The 19,713-nt window shown below is 59.4% G+C and overlaps 3 protein-coding genes across 16 annotated transcripts; 2 read left to right on the top strand and 1 right to left on the bottom strand.

The window, feature by feature from the left end:
• Positions 1–112: 112 nt before the first annotated feature.
• LARGE2 (LARGE xylosyl- and glucuronyltransferase 2) lies at positions 113–5,320 on the bottom strand (the record flags this gene model as incomplete). 4 transcript variants are annotated; one of them, XM_082340192.1, is made up of 13 exons in its annotated part: positions 225–556; positions 812–1,007; positions 1,110–1,259; positions 1,606–1,884; positions 2,301–2,461; positions 2,588–2,743; positions 2,843–2,968; positions 3,037–3,149; positions 3,641–3,745; positions 3,877–4,048; positions 4,297–4,420; positions 4,600–4,682; positions 5,024–5,320. In XM_082340192.1, the coding sequence occupies 13 exons, from the start codon at positions 5,318–5,320 to the stop codon at positions 347–349; spliced, it is 2,172 nt and encodes a 723-aa protein (XP_082196318.1). In that variant the 3' UTR covers positions 225–346. The 4 variants fall into 4 exon arrangements, with proteins under 4 accessions (XP_082196316.1, XP_082196315.1, XP_082196318.1 ...); XM_082340191.1 differs by having other exon boundaries at positions 2,301–2,743; XM_082340190.1 differs by lacking the exons at positions 4,297–4,420; positions 4,600–4,682; positions 5,024–5,320 and having other exon boundaries at positions 113–612; positions 3,877–3,997.
• Positions 4,592–16,143, top strand: PEX16 (peroxisomal biogenesis factor 16). 11 transcript variants are annotated; one of them, XM_082340262.1, is made up of 12 exons: positions 4,592–4,729; positions 6,400–6,530; positions 10,089–10,124; positions 10,963–11,039; positions 11,396–11,529; positions 11,624–11,763; positions 12,711–12,791; positions 12,935–13,087; positions 13,177–13,249; positions 13,379–13,498; positions 15,159–15,223; positions 15,723–15,884. In XM_082340262.1, the coding sequence occupies exons 5-12, from the start codon at positions 11,444–11,446 to the stop codon at positions 15,779–15,781; spliced, it is 777 nt and encodes a 258-aa protein (XP_082196388.1). In that variant the 5' UTR covers positions 4,592–4,729; positions 6,400–6,530; positions 10,089–10,124; positions 10,963–11,039; positions 11,396–11,443; the 3' UTR covers positions 15,782–15,884. The 11 variants fall into 11 exon arrangements, with proteins under 11 accessions (XP_082196388.1, XP_082196390.1, XP_082196389.1 ...); XM_082340263.1 differs by lacking the exon at positions 4,592–4,729 and adding an exon at positions 5,223–5,335; XM_082340264.1 differs by lacking the exon at positions 10,963–11,039.
• A 2,708-nt stretch (positions 16,144–18,851) lies between these two features.
• FREY1 (Frey regulator of sperm-oocyte fusion 1) lies at positions 18,852–19,685 on the top strand (the record flags this gene model as incomplete). The annotated part of the gene is made up of 3 exons (XM_082340274.1): positions 18,852–19,111; positions 19,296–19,369; positions 19,563–19,685. The coding sequence occupies 3 exons, from the start codon at positions 18,852–18,854 to the stop codon at positions 19,682–19,684; spliced, it is 456 nt and encodes a 151-aa protein (XP_082196400.1). The 3' UTR covers position 19,685.
• Positions 19,686–19,713: the final 28 nt, after the last annotated feature.

Genomic DNA, 19,713 nt, shown 5'->3' on the forward strand with positions numbered 1-19,713 from the left:
TTGGGGCAGGGGAGGGTAGACAGGACACACTCCAGTCCCGGCCTCCGTGCCAGATTCAGCACCTCCCCAGGCTCACTTCCTCATGCCCCAAACCAAGAGGAACATGAAAAGGAACTGTTAAAACTTTACTTGTGAAAAAGGGATGTCACAGGTGAGGATGCAGGAACCAGCCCCAAACCAGCTGGGGCAGAGGAGCACTAGACCCCAGCCATAGGATAGCAGCGAAGGGAGGCCCCGTCCCAGCCCTTCCCACCGAGACCATAAATAATTTAAATAGCAGGGAGGGTGGGGCGGCAGCAAGGTTGCTCCAGTGTCAGCAGGGAGTGTGCCGGGGGCAGGTGTGAGGTCAGGTGGGGCCTCGGGGCTGCTGCAGGGCAGTGAGGTATTTGAGGGCAGCAGCCCCATAGTGGCGGGACAGATCCTGGTGGAACTCGTCCTTGAGGGCCTGGAGGCAGTCACGATAGGTGGGGCTGGAGCGGAAGCGGGAGATGTCCAGGCTTGGGGCGTGCGGCAGGTGGATGATGAAGGCCTCGGGCAGCACCAGCAGCTCGTATTCCTGGGGGAGTGGGGCACGCGGACAGTCGTTGCCTGGGCTGGGGGGAGATGGCAGCTCTGGGGAATGGGGAGCAGATTTATTCGATAGCCGCTAAGAGCCAAAGTCAGGGCCAAAGGTAGACGGCTTTAGTTCTGCAGAGGGGTGGAATGCCTAGTAGTGCTGCCTGATGGTGCAGTGTGCCCCACTGCGGTATACTGAGCTCCCTGAGCCTGGAGGTATTCAAATCAAGGCTGGAGACAACGAGGTGCCCCTTACCTGTGCATCCAGCTCCACGACGTGGGCCACCTTGTTCCAGCCGAAGCCCACAAAGCGGGGGTCGTAGCGGGGGCAGTCACGTGGCACCACCACATAGGGCTCGTAGTCGGCTGCCCACTGCACGTGGTATGGGGCCTGAGCCTCTCGCCAGCGGGCATAGTCTGTGGGCGCGTGACCCCGGGGCCACTCATGGTACCTGTGGGGCAGGATAGGGCGGGGAGCCAGGCTGAGGCTAGGAGCTCGTGGCTGGAGGGGGTCAGTGTGGGGAACCCCGGGGCAGGGCAGTGACCTCTCCTACCTGAAGGTGTGGAGAGACCCAGCGTCCAGCAAGGCCAGCAGTTCGGCCTTGGAACTGGGGAAGCTGAAGCGGTAGTGCAGCGTCTCAAATGCGGGCACCACCAGAGCTGCCTTCCGCCCGCTGCCCAGCTCCAGCTGCTTGATGGAGGCCCTGAGGATGGAGCACCCATGAACAGGAGAGAACTAGGAAGGCTCTGCCTCCAGCGCTGGGCCCAGTGGTTCTCTTACTTTTATTAGATGAGGACCCGACTTCAGGGGCCAGCTCACCCTGAAGCCCACTAGACACATGTGGAGCTGCTGTGGGATCAGGTCCCAGCCCATCACGCTCCTAGGCAGCCCAGAGAAACGACATGGCCCCCACCCAAATGCAGCCCCCATTTTACAGAGGACACTGCCGCCCTGAAGGGAGCAGGGACACACTCGCCAGGGTCCTGCGGATGCTCCCCCGCCCTGTCCACATCCACTCACATGCCGTTCCTCTCCCTCCTCTGGCCCACCTGAGGTAGTCGTAGAGGGAGTAGGCAGGCAGGAAGTCAATGTCACTGAGGAAGACGTAAGGCGTGAGGGCCTGGGCCAAGGCCACGTTGCGAAGCTGGTTGATGGGGTAGAGGGGACCTTCACGGTACACCACGTGGTAGGCCACATCCTGCCGGGCGGAGAGCACCACCGAGGTCTCCACGAAACGCAGAAACTGCTGGGCCTCTGCGTCTGTCAGGTACAAGGCCAGGCTCATGGGGCCCGGCCAGTGCCTGCACAGGGCTTCCAGCATCTGCAGCCTGGGGCGAGGGGAGTGGTCAGCCCAGGGAGGGCTGGGATACCTCCTGCGTTAGCTGCCACAGACACCCCCTCAAGTGACTTGCTGAGCACCTTCCAGGCGCTTTTTGACATGCTCTTACTTAATCTTCACAACTACCCCACAAGGTGGGTACTTTCTCATTTGACAGATGAGAAAACTGAGGGCCAGAGATATTAAGCCTTGCCCATGGTCCCACAGCTACGGAGGGGCAGTTCCAGACATCTGAATGATTCCCAAAGCCCAAGCTCCTTCCACCATCTCCGGTGTCTCCAACTCCTGGAACTCCTCAAGCATCAGGCAGTAAGAGCTCTTCCTTCCACCAGGTGGAACCCTCCTCTCGAAACCCCCAGTCCCAGACCACACGGTGCTCCCTGGGGCTGCCCTCGGCACCCTCACCGGTCCATGGAGAGCTGGGCCACCAGGGTGACATCGTGGGGCTGGGGGGGCGGTGGCTTGTGGGGCAGGAAGGTGATGTGCACACGGTGCACAGTGAGCTGCTGCCGCCGGAACTCAAAGCATGCGTCCTCCTCGTCCAGTTGCGCCAGGGCCCGCTGCAACTGAGGGGATGGGGGAGAGGAGGACGGGCTGGGTGGGGCAGGCGGACAAGCCCCAGACAAGGCCGGGTCCCACCAGAGCAGAGGGGTAGAGCCTCCCCGAGGGAAGGAAAGGCGGCTCCCTCTCACCTGCTCGGCCCCAGGAGGGGGCGGGCGGGGGCACCCAAAGAGCTCTCTCCGCAGCAGGTTCCCATCGTACTCCAGGAAGGTCAGGTAGAGGTTGCGGAAGGATTCCACATGCTTGTTCTTCACGCGAAGCTTCTTTGGTGAGTTCCAGTGGATCACCTGGGACCAGGGAGGGCATCGGCGGGGGGGATGGGAGCAGGGAGCAGGAGTCCCCATCCTGGGCCCATCACCATCACTCGGTCCCCCTGCCCCGTTCACCTTGAGGTCAGACGCCTCTGAGTAGCAGCGCTCAGCCAGCGTGTGGTCTGACAGTTGCACGTTCCAGACGCAGGGCAGGGGCCGCACCAGCCACGGGTGCTCCTTGATTATGGCATTGAAGATGTCCTGGGCGGAGACAGCCATCACATCTTGGCCCAGAGCCTGCCCCACCCCCCTCAAAAGCTCCCCCAGACCTGGTCAGCCAGTGAGGTGGCAGGCAGGGTGAGAAGCTCCCGCGTGGCTGTCAGCTTCCACATCTGCTCCCAGCCAGCCTGCCGGAGCCGGTCCAGCCGCAGCAGGATCACGCCTGCTCATGGGGAGAGGTTGTCATGCCCACCTGGGATGACCAACTTCTGGAGCCAGGGCTCAAGAAAGTGTCTTTTGAATGCTTATCTTGTGACGTGTTGGTATTTTCTCACTGTTCAGACGTGAGCATGTACTAGCTCTATCGACAACTAATCCTCTTGGGGGTGAAGGGGAGGCAAAGCACAGCTTACAGAGTACCTCCACAACCATCTTCTCAAATTTGGTGATCCCAGGGCTGGTAAAGTCACCCCCATTTAATGGATGAGAAAACTGAGGCTCAGAGGAACCAAGTGATTTGGCCATAGTCATTCAGCATGTACAGACAAGGTTGGAACTGTGATTTCTGGCTCTTCTCCCAGTGTTCTTTCTACAGAACTGTTCTTCCTGGGGGGTCTTCCAAGCATTCTGTGCCCTAACCAGCCCCTGGGGCCCAAGGACCAGTTGCCGCCCCTCCTGCCTCTCCCCACCCCACCCCACCCCCACTGTCCCCACCTGTGTTAAATCCCCGGCCCAAGGCAGGCCAGGGCCTGTGATTCCTCCAGAGGTTGCCGAGGTACCAGTCGCTCTGGTTCTCCACGAGACCAATCACTTGTTTGTCTGGGAGGGGAAGGCATGAGGGAGCTGCCTGAGACTGCCACTGGACCTCGGCTCAGGGCTAGGCCACAGGGAGGCCTGCATGGGCCAGGGAAAGGGGCTGACTGGGGCGGGGGGGTTCCCAGGCCTCTCACCAGAAAAGTGAGCAAAGAGTGCCCAGAGCTCTGCAATGTTGGAGGCAAAGGTGACATCTGTGTCCAGGACAATGACACGGGCCAGGTCAGGGGGCAGGGCGCTGGGCAGCACTAGCTTCATTAGCCCATAGAGGCCAGAGTAGTGCTTGTTGGGTATCCAGGAGACCTGGGGCTGTGGGTGGAAGGACAGGGCATGAGCCTGCAAGAGAAGGGCCTACAAGTGCCAGAACATACTCAGGTGACAGAGGGGGAAGAAGGGATGGGCCCCAGGAGGGTGAGGGATTTGAGCTTCAGTAGATGTGATGGGACTGGAGGTCCCAGGCAGCTCTAACCTGTTCTCCCCGTGATCCCCACAACCCTGGGAGGAAGGAGGGGGCTGGGTATGGCTGGGGAGGGGTGCAGAAGGGCCAGGGCTCCTGCCTTGAGCTCATCAGCGTTGTAGAAGCTGATCTGGACAGCAGGCACCATCCATGTGTGAAAGAGCGTCTCCAGGATGTTCCTGGCCACGGCGTCAGTCACCAAGTGGAGGTGCAGTGGATTTTTCCTTCAGGAAGGACAAGGGAGGAAAGCTGAAGGCCCCAGAAGGAACTACACGGGAGAAGCCCTACCCTTCGAGGGGCTCAGAAGTGGCAGCACCAACTTCTGCCAAGAGCTTTTCGGTACCCAGCTCCGGATATTCTTACAACCACCTTCATGGGAGGAGAGGGACACTCCTGGCTGTACCTGTAGAAAAGCATGGACTTCACCAGGGTGATGACGTCTCTGCTGGAGTTATGACCCGCACACACGATAGCCACCTGCAAGAGCTGGGAGGGGACACCAGGTCGGCAGCAGCCTCCTCCTCCCCTCGACGGTAAGCACCCATGGTGGGGCTCACCTGGCCCAGGGCAGTGTAGCCCCACCCGGCATCAGCGCTAGGCAGGAGTGTCGAGGGGGACTCCGCAGAGTGGGAGTACACCCCCTCATTTCACAAATGGGGAAGCCAGGCCAGGAGAAGGGGAGGTGCGAACTCCAGGCGCCCCCAGCTGGCCGGTCAGTGCCAGAGCCCACACCAGGTGTTGGGATTCCCACAGGTGTCCAGGTCCCTGGGCTGGGGGCGCGGCGCCCCTGAGATTCCCGCCTCCAGGGGCCGTGCGCACCTACCTACCTCGCACTTGGGCGGCCGCGGCCGCGGCGGGGTGCAATCCGAGCCGTTGCGGCCCCCGGGGTCTGCCGGCGGGTCTCCGTCGAAAGCAACAGTCCCCCGCGGCCGCGGCCGCTCGTCTGGAGGCACACGTGGCGTTAGCGACCTGGGTAAGGATCCCGGGCCAGCCCCGCCCCCACTCGCCTCCCGCTCGGTGCGCTCACAGTCCAGGTCCCCACGGAACAGGAGGAAACCGATCAGAAGCAGCAGCAGCAGCAGCGCTGCGGCCCCCAGCGCCCGGGGGCGCCCTCGGGGCAGCATGGCTGTGGGCAGCAGGTGCTCACGGCGGGGCGCGACCCCGGGCTGTGGGCTCCATCGCGGGCCCTGTGGACCAGGGAGGGAGAGAGGAGAGTCAGCCTTGGGCGGTGGGGCCCGACGGCCACCCGATCTTCTCTCCCGCGCTGAGTCGCCACCTCACCTGCTCCAGCGGCTTGGGGATCCCGACCTTACTCTCTCAGAAGACGGCTGGGGTGCAGGGAAAGGGGAGATGAAGGAGCAGGCCAGCCCGGTCGGAGCGGGAGCCAGCCCCGCCCCCAACCTGGGTTCAGGTTTCATCTCCGCTTGGCTGAATCCGAAGGGGCGGGGAGACCCCTTCCCGGGGTGGGGGGGAGAGGGAGGCCCCGCCCCGCCCTGCCCCGCCCCTGCCCGGGCTTAGGAGGACCCCTACTGCGGGGGAGGAAACCCGGGAACCCTCAAGATGGCTGGAGGGCTTGGGGGCAGCCACCCAGGAAGGACCTGTCCCAACTACCTGCTCTGAGCCCATCCCCCATCTCCTCCCCGGAACCTTCCCTTGCGGGAGGGGCCGTATCCCCAGACCCAGGATCAAAGGAGTAGCCCGAGTTAAGAGGGAGGGGGCGGGCTGGAAGGCCGGGCCTCACGAGTCCGGACACCTGCTCAGGGGGCGGGAGGCGGGGCCGGCCGAGACTCGCCCAGGAGAGCAGTGGAGCATTTGGAGTCCCCGCTTTCCTCCCCGTCTGCTCCACCCCCACGCAGTCCAGGTGTCCTGGCAGCATAAAGCGGCCTTGTGAAGGTCGCCTCCTGCCCGGGAGTTGGCGAGGGGCCTCACTGACTCAGGCGGCCTGGGCTTCCTGGGCAGGGCCGGGGATCCCCAACCCTTCACTAGACCGTCGTGAATGTGCCTGGCGCCCGGCCTGGATCTCTTCCTTTCCCCCCCGACCTTCCGCCCTGGAGGGGTTAGGGGACGCTCTGGGCTGCGAACAAACAACCACGGTTGACTGAGCGTGTACGCTTCTGTGCCAGGACCTATGCTGAGGTTCCACAGCCTCACTGCAATTAACCCTCACATCAGTCCTGTGACACAGGCATGATTCTCCCCGCAGAGCTGAAGTGACCTGTTAGAGCGCCCTCTGGCCCCTCCTGCGGCTCTACCCTGCAGACAGTTTCAGTGCTGCTCCTGCATAAGGGTTTCCTGCCCTAGAATCCTGCCTGGATTCTGTCCGAGTCTCACAAGGTAGGCCTCTCCTTCCACATCCCTTGGTTTATATTGTTTTCCTAGCACTCCTTACAAGTTGACCTTATTGACTTGTTTATAGCCTATGTCTCCCCTAGAAGGTAGCTGCTCCCTGGACTGGGACCCCAGCAGCCAACCAGGGCCTGTAAGTTTGTGCTGAACACGGATGGGGACTCACTGGAACTCACTGTGACCTGGAAAGGGGTTCAGGCTGTGTCCTTCAGCCCAGCTTCCGGCTATAAAAAGTGAGGGTCTGAGAGGCCCCAGCCCCAAAAGAAGTTGTGGCAGAGCAGCCCAGCCTGAGACCCCTCCCCCCACGTCTCCTGCTCTGAGGCCAGGATGCCTTTCTCTGGGAAATGGGGAGTCTGCAAGGAAGGTCTGGCTTTGGGCCTTTGGAGGCCAGGGGCAGTGGTTACCATGGAGACTGATGTGGCTCCTCATACATCTGGGAACTGAGAGGACATGAGGGGATGTAGGGTCCACCCATGCGTCTGGAGCTTTGAGCCTCCAGTCCCCTAATCCTCATCTCTAGCCTGGAGATGGGGTGGGTGTGGGTGAATCCCTCCCCAAGCCCCTCAACAGAGACTGGGGGGGTTAAATGTAAGAGAGCAGATAGGGTACAGGGGAGAATCTGACCAGGGAGTTTGTGGAGGGAGCTGGGTCTGCAGAGTGATGGTAGTCATTCACAGTGCTGGCCCCACCCCTTGCTCAGCCTTACCACTCAGGGGACATTGAGGTGCTGAGACGCTTGCTGGGCCTCTGAGAAATTCTTCTGGGGTGTGGAGGGGGAAAGGGAGTAGGCATGGGCATATGAAAGGGTGCTGGTCTTCTAGGCCTGAGACCCAGCTCTGCCCAGGACTTCGCTGTGTGACATTAGACTAGTTAGGCCCCCTCTCTGAGCCTCAGTGTCCACATCTGAGCTAGACCTGTTGGACTGGTCTAGCTCTCTTCCCCTGTGGTTCAGGGCAGAGTGAAGGAGGCAGGATCAGGTCCAACCTGCCCAAAGGCCCTTCAAAGCCCAGCCAGGTGACCAAATCCAGGCAGGGGCCCAGTAGGGCGGGGTTGCCCTGGGAACCTCCTGCACACACGACCACTCTTTGTCTCTGAGACCTAATCAGGCACAGGATCTGAAGAGGAAATTCAGGCAGCCCTGCTGCTGCCAGGCTGGCTGAGCTCATGATCCCTTCCTTCCCAGTCCTGAGGGAGGGAAGAGAAACAGGCTCCAGCCCCAGTGGCCCTTATATTCTGTCCAAGGGTGTGAAGGTGAGGAGGGGCTGCCCCTCTGTCTTCCATGCCTCTCTCCTCCCCAGAAGCACAGGACCACCAGCCCTGGGAGTGCCAAAGAAACCGCACAGTCCCCTTCCTCGTTCTCTCCGCAGCCGCAGATGTTGGGGCTAGAGGAGTACCACTGATGAGGTTTGGGGAACAAGTTCATTAAGATGATGAGATGTAGGGAGGAAGGGAGAAAGTGCCCCACACTAAATGCCCTGAGCGCTGGTCTTAATCCCAGTTGCTAACTTGACTCATGACCAAGTGGCCTCAACAGTCGCTGCTCTTGCTGAGCCATGGACAGTAGGAGACAGGGCCCTATCACAGGAGACTCTCACCGTGGTCTGTTTGGCCAGTGCCATGCTGTGTGACCTGAGACAAGTCCTTTCCCCTCCTTGGGCCTCTTATTCCCCATCTGTGGAAAGTAGCTCACACCAACATAGCCAGGTTGCTAGGAGTCAAGTGTGAGTGAACCTGGCACCCAGGAAGTGGTGAAAAATGGTGTAGATGATGTCCATGGCCACCTCCTCTGTTCTCCAGGACCTTTGCCTCTCCTTAGGAGCTAAGTCTTCATTCCTTGGCATGGGTACGGAGGGCAGTTACGATTCGATTCCCCACCTGATATAGAAGAAAACTAAGCTGGGGAAGAGGCTTGGAGGAGGGAGTGCAAGGATGACCTGTGGTTTCTTGGTGGGTGTGTTAAAATGCCTAGATTCTGTGGTCAGACTAGACCAGGATTCCAGTCTTGACTGGGCGTTCTTAAGCGGATCCTTTCCTCTTGTGGAGATAGTATCTGGTGGAGCGGATTAGGTCAAACAATGTAGTACAGTACTATTCTCAGAGTACCATAAACCTGCGGTCCCTGTCCCCAGCGGCGCAGCCCCGCGGCCTCAGCCATGCCCCGCCCCTTTGCCCACAGCCAATCGGCGGCTGCCTCTCCAGAGCATCCGTTCCCTCTACCTCTGGCCGCTCCTTTCCCTCCGCTGCCCCTTTCGGGGAGGCTGTCCCGTTTTGGAAGAGATTCCTTGGAGAAGCCCCCATTTCTTGGGGAGCAACTGAGAGTCGGAAGGTGCACTCGAGGGCCGACAAGCGCTTTGAGGTTGATCCCGAGTTCAACGACCAAGTCTGCCCTCTAACCATTTTACAGATGGGGAAACCTGAGGCCCAAGGAAGGGAAAGTCCTGATTAAGGTCACCCTAAGCCGAGAGCGGAAGCCCGGGCCAGGGTTTTCTCTGTCAAGATGGGACTGCGGGTGCGCGCTTTTGGAGGGAGGCACAGTCCATGTGGGTGCTGGGGCCGAAGCCGAGGCACTAACGGTGCTGGCTAGGGGATCGTGAGTGCGTGGGCGGCTGGACTCCTCGCTGCCTCAGTTTCCCCAGCACTACCTCTGGTGGGGGTCGGGAGACAAGGCAACTTGCCAAACGCGCGCCTGCACACAGTCCGACTGTCCTTAGGCTGTCCCTGCACCTCCCCAAGTCTGACGGAGGCTCCTTTCTGCGCGCTACCTCAGCTCTTGAAAATCCAGTCCTCCCGTTCGAGCCTCTCGGCGTTCTATTGGAAAGACTTTAGGCTTTTGGTCTCCACTCTAGAATGAACTGTTCAGACTGACGCGGGAGCGTTCCTGGAGCTATAACTGCGCAGGCGCAAGGGCAGCCAACCCGGAAGGCGGAAGAGCCGGTTCGGACAGTTGGGGTTGGGGGCGCAGAGTGTGTTAACCAATGACCTGAAGGACTGGGAGGGCGAGATTAGGCCCGGAGTTGCTTAATGCTACTCTTGGTGGGGGGTGATTTACGAAATGGGGTGAAGAGTGGTTCAATGGCCATCCAAGTCACTGTTCTTCTGGCCCGCGGAAGTTAAGCAACGCAGAGGCGGGCCTGAGACCGGAAGCAGGAAGGAGTGCGCAGGAAGCAGGGCGCCGTAGCCAGTCGTGCCGCAGGTCCGTGGGTCTGTTGGTCCCGAGGGCAGGATGGAAAAGCTGCGGCTCCTGGGCCTCCTCTACCAGGAGTACGTGACTCGTCACCCGGCCGCCACGGCCCAGCTGGAGACGGCAGTGCGGGGCCTCAGTTACCTGCTGGCAGGTGCCACCCTGACCTTTGACCCATCCCTTCGGGACTCTGACCTCTGACCCCACTGGCCACCTTCCCTGCGGAGTCAGGGTAGTGATCGCTCTGTTTGAGAAGTTCCTTCCAGGTTCCCGGGCGTAGGGCGTAGCGCGGAAATGTCCAGGGACCCGAAGCCGCGGGGTGAGGCAAACTCTCACCGACGCCTCCTTCTGTGCTTTCTCCCCAGGTCGTTTCGCCGATTCGCACGAGCTGTCGGAGCTGGGTGAGCCGGGCTTTGGGGCGAGTGGGAGGCTGTAGGGTGGGGGAGGGCTCCCCAGAGAGGTGACCACCCCGTTTCAGATTTCCCGTTAGCTCATCCTGTTCTGTGACTGAATCAGACAAGGGTACAGCGTCCACTATTCTAGGTCCTCCATGTATGTCCCCATAGTTGAGAGACGTGTCTGGGGACCTTGACTGGTCAGGAGGCTGAGCGAAGCACCTTTTCTGCTTTTGCCCACTTAATCCTCTCTACAGTCATGTGAGGTGGGTACTGCTGTGGTCCTCATTGTCCAGTTAAGGGAACAGACGTTTAAATGAGGTTAAGGAACAGCCACTGAAGGTCCCAGAACCAGGATTCAAACCCAGATCTCCCAGATTCCAGACTCCCCAGACTGTAACTGCCTCAGTGGTGTTCACCCAGTGAGTACAGGAGGTACAGGTCCTGAAAGGATGAGCTAGGTTTTGAAAGGTAGAGATGGAACAAACTTTCAGGGACAGGCTGCAGAGAGAGAGCAAAGGCCAGGAGGTGAGACTGCACATCTGTGTCTATTTGGAGCGTGATGGGCAGTTCTGGGTAGCTGGATAACCAGTGCTATCCAGCAGGGCAGTAGCTGGTTTGTCATAGAGTTCAAACCATCCTTTCTTGTTCCAGCCACCCACCTGAGAGATCATTTTGGGGAGTGTGGAGTTCTGAGGAAGTGGGTGGGGAGACATGTTGGTTTCCGCATAATGTGAGGGTGGCTGAGCACAGCAGGTGACAGGTGATCCCTGCCGCGCTGGGGAGAAGGTGAGGGGGTGGAGGCTACAGAGCCAGCCTCTCACGGCCACACTCTACCTCTCAGTGTACTCCGCCTCTAACCTGCTTGTGCTGCTCAATGATGGGATCCTACGGAAGGAGCTTCGAAGAAAGTTACCTGTGGTAAGAATTGTGCCAGGAACTGAGGATGGGAAGCATGGGGGCTCGGGAGCAAAATAGTAACCACCAGCCCCTGTGTGTAGCACGTGTTATGATCTCATAGAGTTACGAGACAAGGCTGCATCCATCTGAGCCTCAAGCCGTCGCATTAGGTGAAGTGTCCAGGTGTTAGGGTGCCCTTATCAGGTGAAGAGACTGGGTTTCAGAGGGTAGAATAGCCTTTCCCAGCGGGAGAACTCAGGCTTACACACTTAGTCTTGGAAGGAGGAAAATCCACATCTTCTGTCAGAGGCGTCCCCTAGGGGGAGGGGCTGAAACTAGGGGGAGCCCCCTGACCTCTTGGCCTGGGGTTCTTGCAGTCCCTGTCCCAGCAAAAGCTGCTGACATGGCTGAGCGTGCTGGAGTGCATGGAGGTGTTCATGGAGATGGGGGCTGCCAAGGTGTGGGGCGAAGTGGGACGTTGGCTCGTCGTTGCCCTCATCCAGCTGGCCAAGTATGTTGGGAATGTGGGGGGCCAGCCGTGGGTGGGGGTACCTGAGCTGTACAGATAGTGTTCAGCAGAGCAACCCTGACCCCCTGCTGGCTAGCCACCTCCTCCCGCCAGCCTCGCCGTACTCCCAACCCAGGGCTGTACTTCGGATGTTCCTGCTGATCTGGTTCAAGGCTGGCCTCCAGACCTCACCCCCCATCGTTCCGCTGGACAGGGAGACCCAGGCACAGTCCCAGGGTAAGCTGCTTGCCTGCTCTGGAGTGAAACGGGGCATGGGACTGATCTGTAGATTTAGAGCTGACCAACATGAATATGGCATTTTCATTTGTGGAGCACATCTATCCCCGTCAACTCATTTTGTTTTCGTCACCCTGTATTTTAGAGAAGAAAAAGAATGATGAGGTCAGAGGCAGGATTAGATCTTAAACTCAGGATTTTTGACGTCAGAGTCCTCATTCTTTTTTGTGGGCTACAAGAAGAGGGCACAGAGCATCAGTGGGAGGCAGGGGTGTTGCCAGTCTTGTCTCTGGGCCTGGTTCTGTATCAAGAGCACAGCCTCATGAGGCAGGGTACCCAGCAGATCCGTCCCTTCAAGGCTTTGGGCCCATCAGCTGTTGGCCTCTGGGCCTTACTCCCCTGACTTTGGGTGGGAGCATTTCTTTGTTTTTCTTCCCTTCTCTTCATGGTCATGTTGAAAGCAAAGCACTGAGAAGATACAGCCCCTGGGTTTTTTTGTTTTTTGTGTGGCCATGCAGCGCAGCACGCGGAATCTTCGTTCCCTGACCAGGGATTGGACTCACGCCCCTGGCAGTGGAAGTGCAGGGTCTTAACCACTGGACTGCCAGGGAAGTCCCAATATGGCCATTTTGGTGCTGTGGTGCCCATAGACCAAGGGTCTTCCCTGCCTTGTTCCAGAGCCTGGGAAGCCTTGGTTCTTGGCTGGCTCATCTGCCACAGGTGATTACTGGCCTTTCCTCAGGCTGGGGAGGGCTGCAGAATGCTCCCCACTGTGGACAGGTCCCAGCCCCAGCATCTGCTGTGGTGTCCTTGACTTAGCTGCTGCTCTAGTACAAGCGTATCCGTTCTTCCCTTAGCCCACAAGCGTTCAGTGCACGCACATTCTTTGCAGGCTCTGCTGGAAACATGTCCCTTTGACAGTAAGACGTTTTTTCTATTCCTTCTAGATGGTGACAGCAGCCCTGGCAGCCGGGAGCAGTCATATGTGGGGAAGCGGTCAAACCGAGTGGTGCGAACGCTCCAGAACAGTAAGTGTAGGATGTAGCCAGATGAGGCACCTCGGTGCTGAGGTCAGCATGGGCCTGAGGGCCTGGCTTTCATCACTGCCCACCCTCCCCCTGCCCCGCCCCGGCTTGGACCTGGCTGCTCATCTGCTGCCCTTGTGTTCTAGCTCCGTCCCTGCACTCAAGGCACTGGGGAGCCCCCCAGCAGCGGGAGGGACGGCAGCAGCAGCAGCACGAGGAGCTGAGCGTCACCCCCACCCCGCTGGGGCTGCAGGAGACCATCGCAGAGTCCTTGTATATTGCCCGGCCCCTGCTGCACTGTATCTTTGGCCTGGGGTGGGGTCGGGATAGACGGGAGTGGGCAGGGCGGGCCACGTGCTGGAGACATCCTTGACGCCTTGGCCGTCAGTGCTCAGCCTGGGCCTATGGGGTCAGCGGTCGTGGACACCCTGGCTCCTGTCTGGTGTCGTGGATGTAACCAGGTGAGCCTGGGCCTGCCTGGGGGCTCCATTCCCTCCACCAGGCTTTGTGCTGCAGGCCTGGCCTCACCTGGGCAGGCAGGGGTCCCTGTTCCTCCTGTTGCTGGTCCTAACCTTGTCCCCTCCCCCCAGCCTGAGCCTCCTGAGCGAGAGGAAGGGCCTGACCCGGAGGGAGCGGCTGGAGCTGCGGCGCCGGACCATCTTGCTGCTCTACTACCTGCTGCGCTCCCCGTTCTACGACCGCTTCTCCGAGTAAGGATCCGGCCCCTAGAATGGCAGGGCCCACCCTCAGCGAAGCAGAGGGGAGGGAAATGGGTCACGGTGCCCCACCCCTGTTCACGCCTTGCGTTCCCCCCTCCTTCCCTGATCTGGGTTCACTGAGCACCCGCTATGTGCTGTTCTGGGTGCGGTCTCTCCCTGATTTCTCGGGGCCATCCGCCCTGTGTGCAGCTTAAGCTGTTGTTGGTAGGCAGCTCGCTGAGGGCAGGGCCACTGGGATCATGGGCGTGAACTTTCTATCAGTACATCCTCGGCTCACTTGCCCATCGTCCTGTAAAGTAGTTGGAATTATCCCCACTTCTCACAGGAGACGCTTGAGGTTCAAAGAGGTTGGGAAACTGAAACGGAGCCACTAGTCAGTGGCAGAGCCAGATTCCACGTCTGTGTTCTCTCCTGGCCTGTCCCTGCCTTGCCCAGCCCTCACTCCATCCCCTGTGAGGGTCCAGAGCTCCCAGCCACAACCAGAGAGAGGCCTGCTGGGGCCGAGTCAGGGGTGGCTCGGGGCCAAGTCTCCCAAAGACCTCTCCTGACGTCAGACCAAGATTTGACAAGGGGTCCCTGTACAGCGACTGGGGCTGTGAGACAGACTGGAGGCTCCCGGGACCCCCTCTGTCCAGGTCATAACAAGTACGCTGCTTAAAGTCTGGAGTGTTCAGTTGCAATTGTACTTAACGTTCTGTCTGTACAGCCTCTGTTTATTTTCTGAGTAGAAAGTAAGCTTAGGTCATGTTTAATAACCACCTGAGTGAAAATAACTGCCTGGCACTTCTTATTTTCAGATAAGTTTAAAAGCTCATAAGGTACTAAAGCCAAATCCTATTCCATACTCTAGAGGAAACATTCTGGAGACTTATTTGGATCATATGACCTCCCCCCTACAGATTGCTTGCACTCTACAGAGGAAACATTATAGCCCCAGTATCTCATTAAACTGAGGAGTTGGGAGACGGTAATTGCAGAGGTGGCTTCCCAGGCTGCAGACCTCCAGTTTGGCTTGGTCTCCTGCTGACCTTACCAGTCCAGCACCCTTAGGGCAGTGGCCCGGACTGAGAAGGGTCCAGAAAACCGTCAGAGGAATTTCTTGTTTCCCCAGAAGACAGGGAGCAGGGTGCTGAGGGGCCTCTGGGGTGTCGGCTGGGAAGAGAGCATCTTCCTTCCCCCTTTTTTTTTTTAAAATTATTTATTTATTTATTTATTTTTGGCTGTGTTGGGTCCTCGTTTCTGTGCGAGGGCTTTCTCCAGTTGCGGCAAGCGGGGGGCACTCTTTATCGCCGTGCCGCGGCGTGTGGGATCTTCCCAGACCAGGCCTCGAACCCATGTCCCCTGCATTAGCAGGCAGACTCTCAAGCACTGCGCCACCAGGGAAGCCCCCCTTTTTTTGTTGTCACAATATAGTGTCTAGAGCCCGGTTGCTTTCCAGTTGTGGGCTGAAGTGTGAGCTTTCCAGGCGTGTGGCTGGGGGACGGCAGGACCAGAGGTCTCGTCCTTCTGTCCTAGAGGATGTCCTTGATCCACAGAGTGACTTTCTGTCCTCGGAGATGCACTGCCTTTAGTCAGGTAGTCAGTGGAGGCTTCTTAGCACCTGCATTTGCAGGGACCCATACCGCCTACTCAACCTGCTCCTTTCTTGCAGGGCCAAGATCCTCTTTTTGCTCCAGCTGCTGGCAGACCATGTCCCAGGCATTGGCCTGATCACAAGTAAGCATGGGGCGGAGGTGTGATGACTATTGAGTGTGTCGGATCTCACGTGTGGCCCATCACCCTGTTTTCTCGTTGTCTCCTTGTAGTATGATTCTTGGCACAGTTGGGAGAGGGAGCCCGGGAGGTCAGGTTGGGTGGGTGACAGCTTCTCCAGTGATATGAGACTGGCTTCTGTGGGTGGAGACTGTATGGCGGGAATGAAGCCTGCTGGCTGTTTGGAGATCCCACCTCAGCAGAGAGGCACTGGGCTGGGGCCGTCAGCATGTACAACTGGACAGCCGTGTGGTTGCTCTGAGCCTGAAACTCCTTGTCTGTAAATGAGGACAGAGATCGCTGCCAATGCTGGGGGAAGAGGTGGGAGAGTTGGGGGCTCCTGCCATGTGGATGGGAGCAGCTGTATTTGGGCAGCAGTGGCTCAGAAGGGCCCCGGGTAGAGCAGAGCCACGTTGGAGTCTGGCCCTCAGCCCTGAATTTGTTCCTCTCTCTGTCATTGCAGGGCCACTCATGGATTACTTGCCTACCTGGCAGAAAATTTATTTCTACAGTTGGGGCTGACAGACATTCCACAATTGGGGTGTGGGGAAGGGCAGGGGGTGCCTCAACCCTTCAGTCCCCTGGTCCCCTCTGCCCTAATAAAACTGACTCTGGCAGTGTCCAAGCCTGTGACCTCTCCGTGCCCACCGCCCAGGGCGCCTGGCGCTCCCACCCTGGCCAGGCTCTGCACACAGCCCTGGTCACCACTAGAGCTCCCTTAATACCCTTTTGACTTTGCATCCGCCAGTGATGGAGACACAAGCCTGCACCTTGTCACTGAGCTGAGAAGCCACCGCTAGGACTGGGACCTGGGCTCCTCCCGCCACAGAAAGCTGGCGTTTCACCTCACCGAGCATGGGAACCTGCCTGCCGCCGCAGCTGCGGGAGTGAACGCTGCTTCTCTCTCACCGGTCCCTACTGACGACAAACAAGGCTGAACCTAGACAGTGGATGACATCTGCCCCTGTGTCTTCCGCCCGGAGCCTCTGTCTGCCCCTCCCCCTGCCGGGGCCTGTTGCCTGCCAGCCGCTGCGTGGTGGAGCCCGGTGATGGTGGGCCCGGCTCAGTGCAGAGCGGCACCTCAAGTCCTGAACCCCTGGTTGAGAGCAAAAGGCTGTTCTGCTGTGGGAAAGGAGCGTCAGGCACCAGCCAGCACTGGGGCTGACGCTGGGGCGGTGGTAAGGTTGGCAGGGATGCGAGCCCGAGAGGCTCTGGGGAAAGCTGGGTGCAGGTTCACACGGTATGAGCTGGGGTCTCCCCCATGTTTTCCCCGGTGGCCGGGCCTGCATGGAGCCATGCACGCTGCTGGGGATGGGAGAGGGGTTTGGATGGTGCCGCTGCTCTTTCTGCCTGGTCTTCCCCCTTCCTCAGCCTTTGCTGCCTTTGTGCTGTGAGCAGACCACACGCTCCTGCTGGAGTTTCTAGCCAGACGGGCAGCCACTTAGGTTCTAAGAGGGCTCCATCTGCACTGTGTTGGCTCTGCCTCAGCTCCTCCCAGACACCCCGGGAGGGGCTGGCCCTTCCCTGACTGCTTTCCCCAAGTGCCTCTTGAGAAGCCCACTCAGGTCCTGGGCCCGGGGATGAAGGTACTGAGCCTTCAGGTGGTCATCGCTCGAGACCCATGACCTTGGGTTGCCTAGCAAGCGTTGCTGGGCATTTGCTGTGTAGTGGGCTCCTTGCCTTGTGATGTGCGTTCAGAAATGAGTCAGGCCCAGTTCCTCGCCCTCACTCTTGACAATAGAGGAGACAGATGTGTGGACACACCAGCGCCCTGGGTTGTTGCAGTAGATGGAAGCGTGCAGGGAAAGTGGTCAGATTGGAGCCGCGCAAGTGGGGCTGCCTGCCCGCTGGGACCAGCCAGAGGGTATGCTGGTCAGGGAACCCTCCATTTAAACAGGCTTTTTTTTTTTTTTTTTTTTTTTTTTTTAATTTTTTTTTTTTAAATTTTATTTATTTATTTATTTTTGGCTGTGCTGGGTCTTCGTTTCTGTGCGAGGGCTTTCTCCAGTTGTGGCGAGCGGGGGCCACTCTTCATCGCTGTGCGCGGGCCTGTCACTGTCGCGGCCTCTCTCGTTGCGGAGCACAGGCCCCAGATGCGCAGGCTCAGTTGTTGTGGCTCACGGGCCTAGTCACTCCGTGGCATGTGGGATCTTCCCAGACCAGGGCTCGAACCCATGTCCCCTGCATCGGCAGGCAGATTCTCAACCACTGCGCCACCAGGGAAGCCCTAAACAGGCTTTTAAACTGGTAAAACTTCATCTGTTGGTTACTGGGCAGACTGGGAGCAGAGGCTGCGTGTGCAAAAACAGCACACGTAGTGTCGCAGTGGGGTGAAGCCCCTGCTGGAGCGGAGGGGAGTCGGCAGGAGCTGAGGGGATGAGGTTGGAGGGGGACGTCAGTGCCAAATCCACTGGGCGAATACCAGGCAAGAAACTCGGACCTGCCTCTAGGAGGCGGCGGGGAGGGGACCTGTTTCAAAGCTCATCTCAGCGCCGGTGGTGCAGGGTGGCCCGTGAGTAGGGGTGGAAAATGGAGCAGGACGCTGTGGCTGGAGACCTGCAACAGTGGATGGGGCTGAATGAAGACAATGGCAGGAGGGAGAGAGGGGTTTTGGTGTAACCCAGCCAGGCCTTGGGGACTGGTTGTGGATAGAGAGGAAGAGGGTGGCGTCTCGGAGGCAAGGAAATGAGGGGTTTGGGGTTAGGCAGAGCCAGGGGAACTTGTGGTTCCTGACCGGGGTCGGGGGTGGGGGGCGCCTTGGTGGGGACAGAGGATGCTGAGCAGGCTTGTGGGAGCCAGTTGTGTCCAGGACACAGAAAGGGAGGTGGTCAGTGAGAAGTCAGTGTGCGGCTTAGATTCTAAAGTGAGCCAGGTCCACACCGTGTGAACCAGGGGCCGGGCAGGAACCAGAGGGCCGCACGGCCTTGCTGCAGGCCTGTGAAGAGTCTCGGTCTCCAGCCTACCGTCACGCTGCATTTATTCATTCAACAAGTGTTTACTGAGCACCCACCGGGTGTCAAGTACTGGGCATCCTGTAGCCCCTGCCCTCGGGAAGCTTACGCTCGAGGGGACCAGGTCCCAAGCTTTGCCACCTAACCTGAAATCCCCGTCAGCCTCAGGGGTGGTGGCAGGGCCTGTGGCGTCCCGGGGCCAGGCTGTTCTAAGCTGCGGGGAGCGGCGTGGGGAAGGCCCTCAGAGCAGACTCTGCTCAGTGGCCTGCTCTGGGCCCTTTAGCCGGCAGGACCTTCCTGGGATTACTGAGGTACAGGAAGGAGAGATGGGGCAGTGGTGGGAGCGGGAGGAGGGGACGAGGCTGAGTGGGAGCGGTGGGGACTCTGGGTGGTGAGGGTTCGGTGACTGTGACCTCTGCTCAGGGCCTCCTGTGTGCCAGTCCCTAGGCACACACGTGTGTACCTTGCCTCACAGGTGAGGAAACCGAGGCCCACAGAGATGAAGTGATGTGTCCGCCTAGCAAGAGGCGAGGTCAGGGTCAGAACTGAGACCTGTGCCCGTAACCAGTGATGGCAGGAACACGGTGTGGTGTGGCCCCTGCTGTCCATAGCGTCAGTAAAATCAAACAACCAACCTCAGCATGGAGGTTTCCAGCCTAGCCCCGGCGCTGGTGCTGACGCGGAGCCCCGGAATGGGCGCCCTTTGTGAGGTGGCCCTGGGAGTTGGCAGCAGGTTCCGTCCTTCTGCCGGGGGAGGGGCGGGCAGAAGCCTGGAGCAGGGACCCAAGTGGAAGATGGTTCTCGCCATGCGGGGGGCTCTGTCCCCCAGGGCCGCGCTGAGCCTCCTCCTCCACCTCAACCTCATCCTGGCGGCTGCGCTCCTCCGCCGCCAGCCGCTAAGGTAACTCCTGGGGACACGGGGTCAGGGCTCGACAGGGCCAGGGGCCTGGAAGGTGGGGACTCTGCAGTGCAGCCCCTCCCTGGCATGAGGGCCCCCCAGTCCCCACCCTGGCCCATTTCCCCCTCTGCTGGGAGGCAGTGGTTTGCCTTTGGGGCCAGGGCTGAGCACCCCACATCTCCCACAGGCCTCAGCGACCTGTTCCCGAGGAATTTTCAGCCCCCCTGGAACTCTCGGAGCCACTTTCTGGCCTGGTGGACGGTAGTATCTCCTCCTTCCCCTACCCCTTCCCCTCCTCTGCCCCCAACCCTACCTGGTGGGGGAGAGATGCCCTGGGAGAGAGCACCCAGGTCCAGCCTGAGGGCCTTCTCCCAAATGGCATCTGCCTGGGGACGTCTTCAGCGGACGCAAAACAGATTCTCCCTCCCACTCATACCCTCTTCTCTCTCCTTAGACTACGGGGTGCGCCCCAAGCACCCATGGCCACGAGGGCCTCGACCCCTTCTCTCCCGGGCCCAGCAGCGCAAGCGGGACGGGCCAGACATGGCTGAGTATTACTACGATGCACGGCTGTGACGGGAACCCCTTATAAAGCTATTCTTTGC

Source organism: Balaenoptera borealis (assembly GCF_965194805.1).
Source record: "Balaenoptera borealis genome assembly, chromosome: 11".
Taxonomy (NCBI): domain Eukaryota; kingdom Metazoa; phylum Chordata; class Mammalia; order Artiodactyla; family Balaenopteridae; genus Balaenoptera; species Balaenoptera borealis.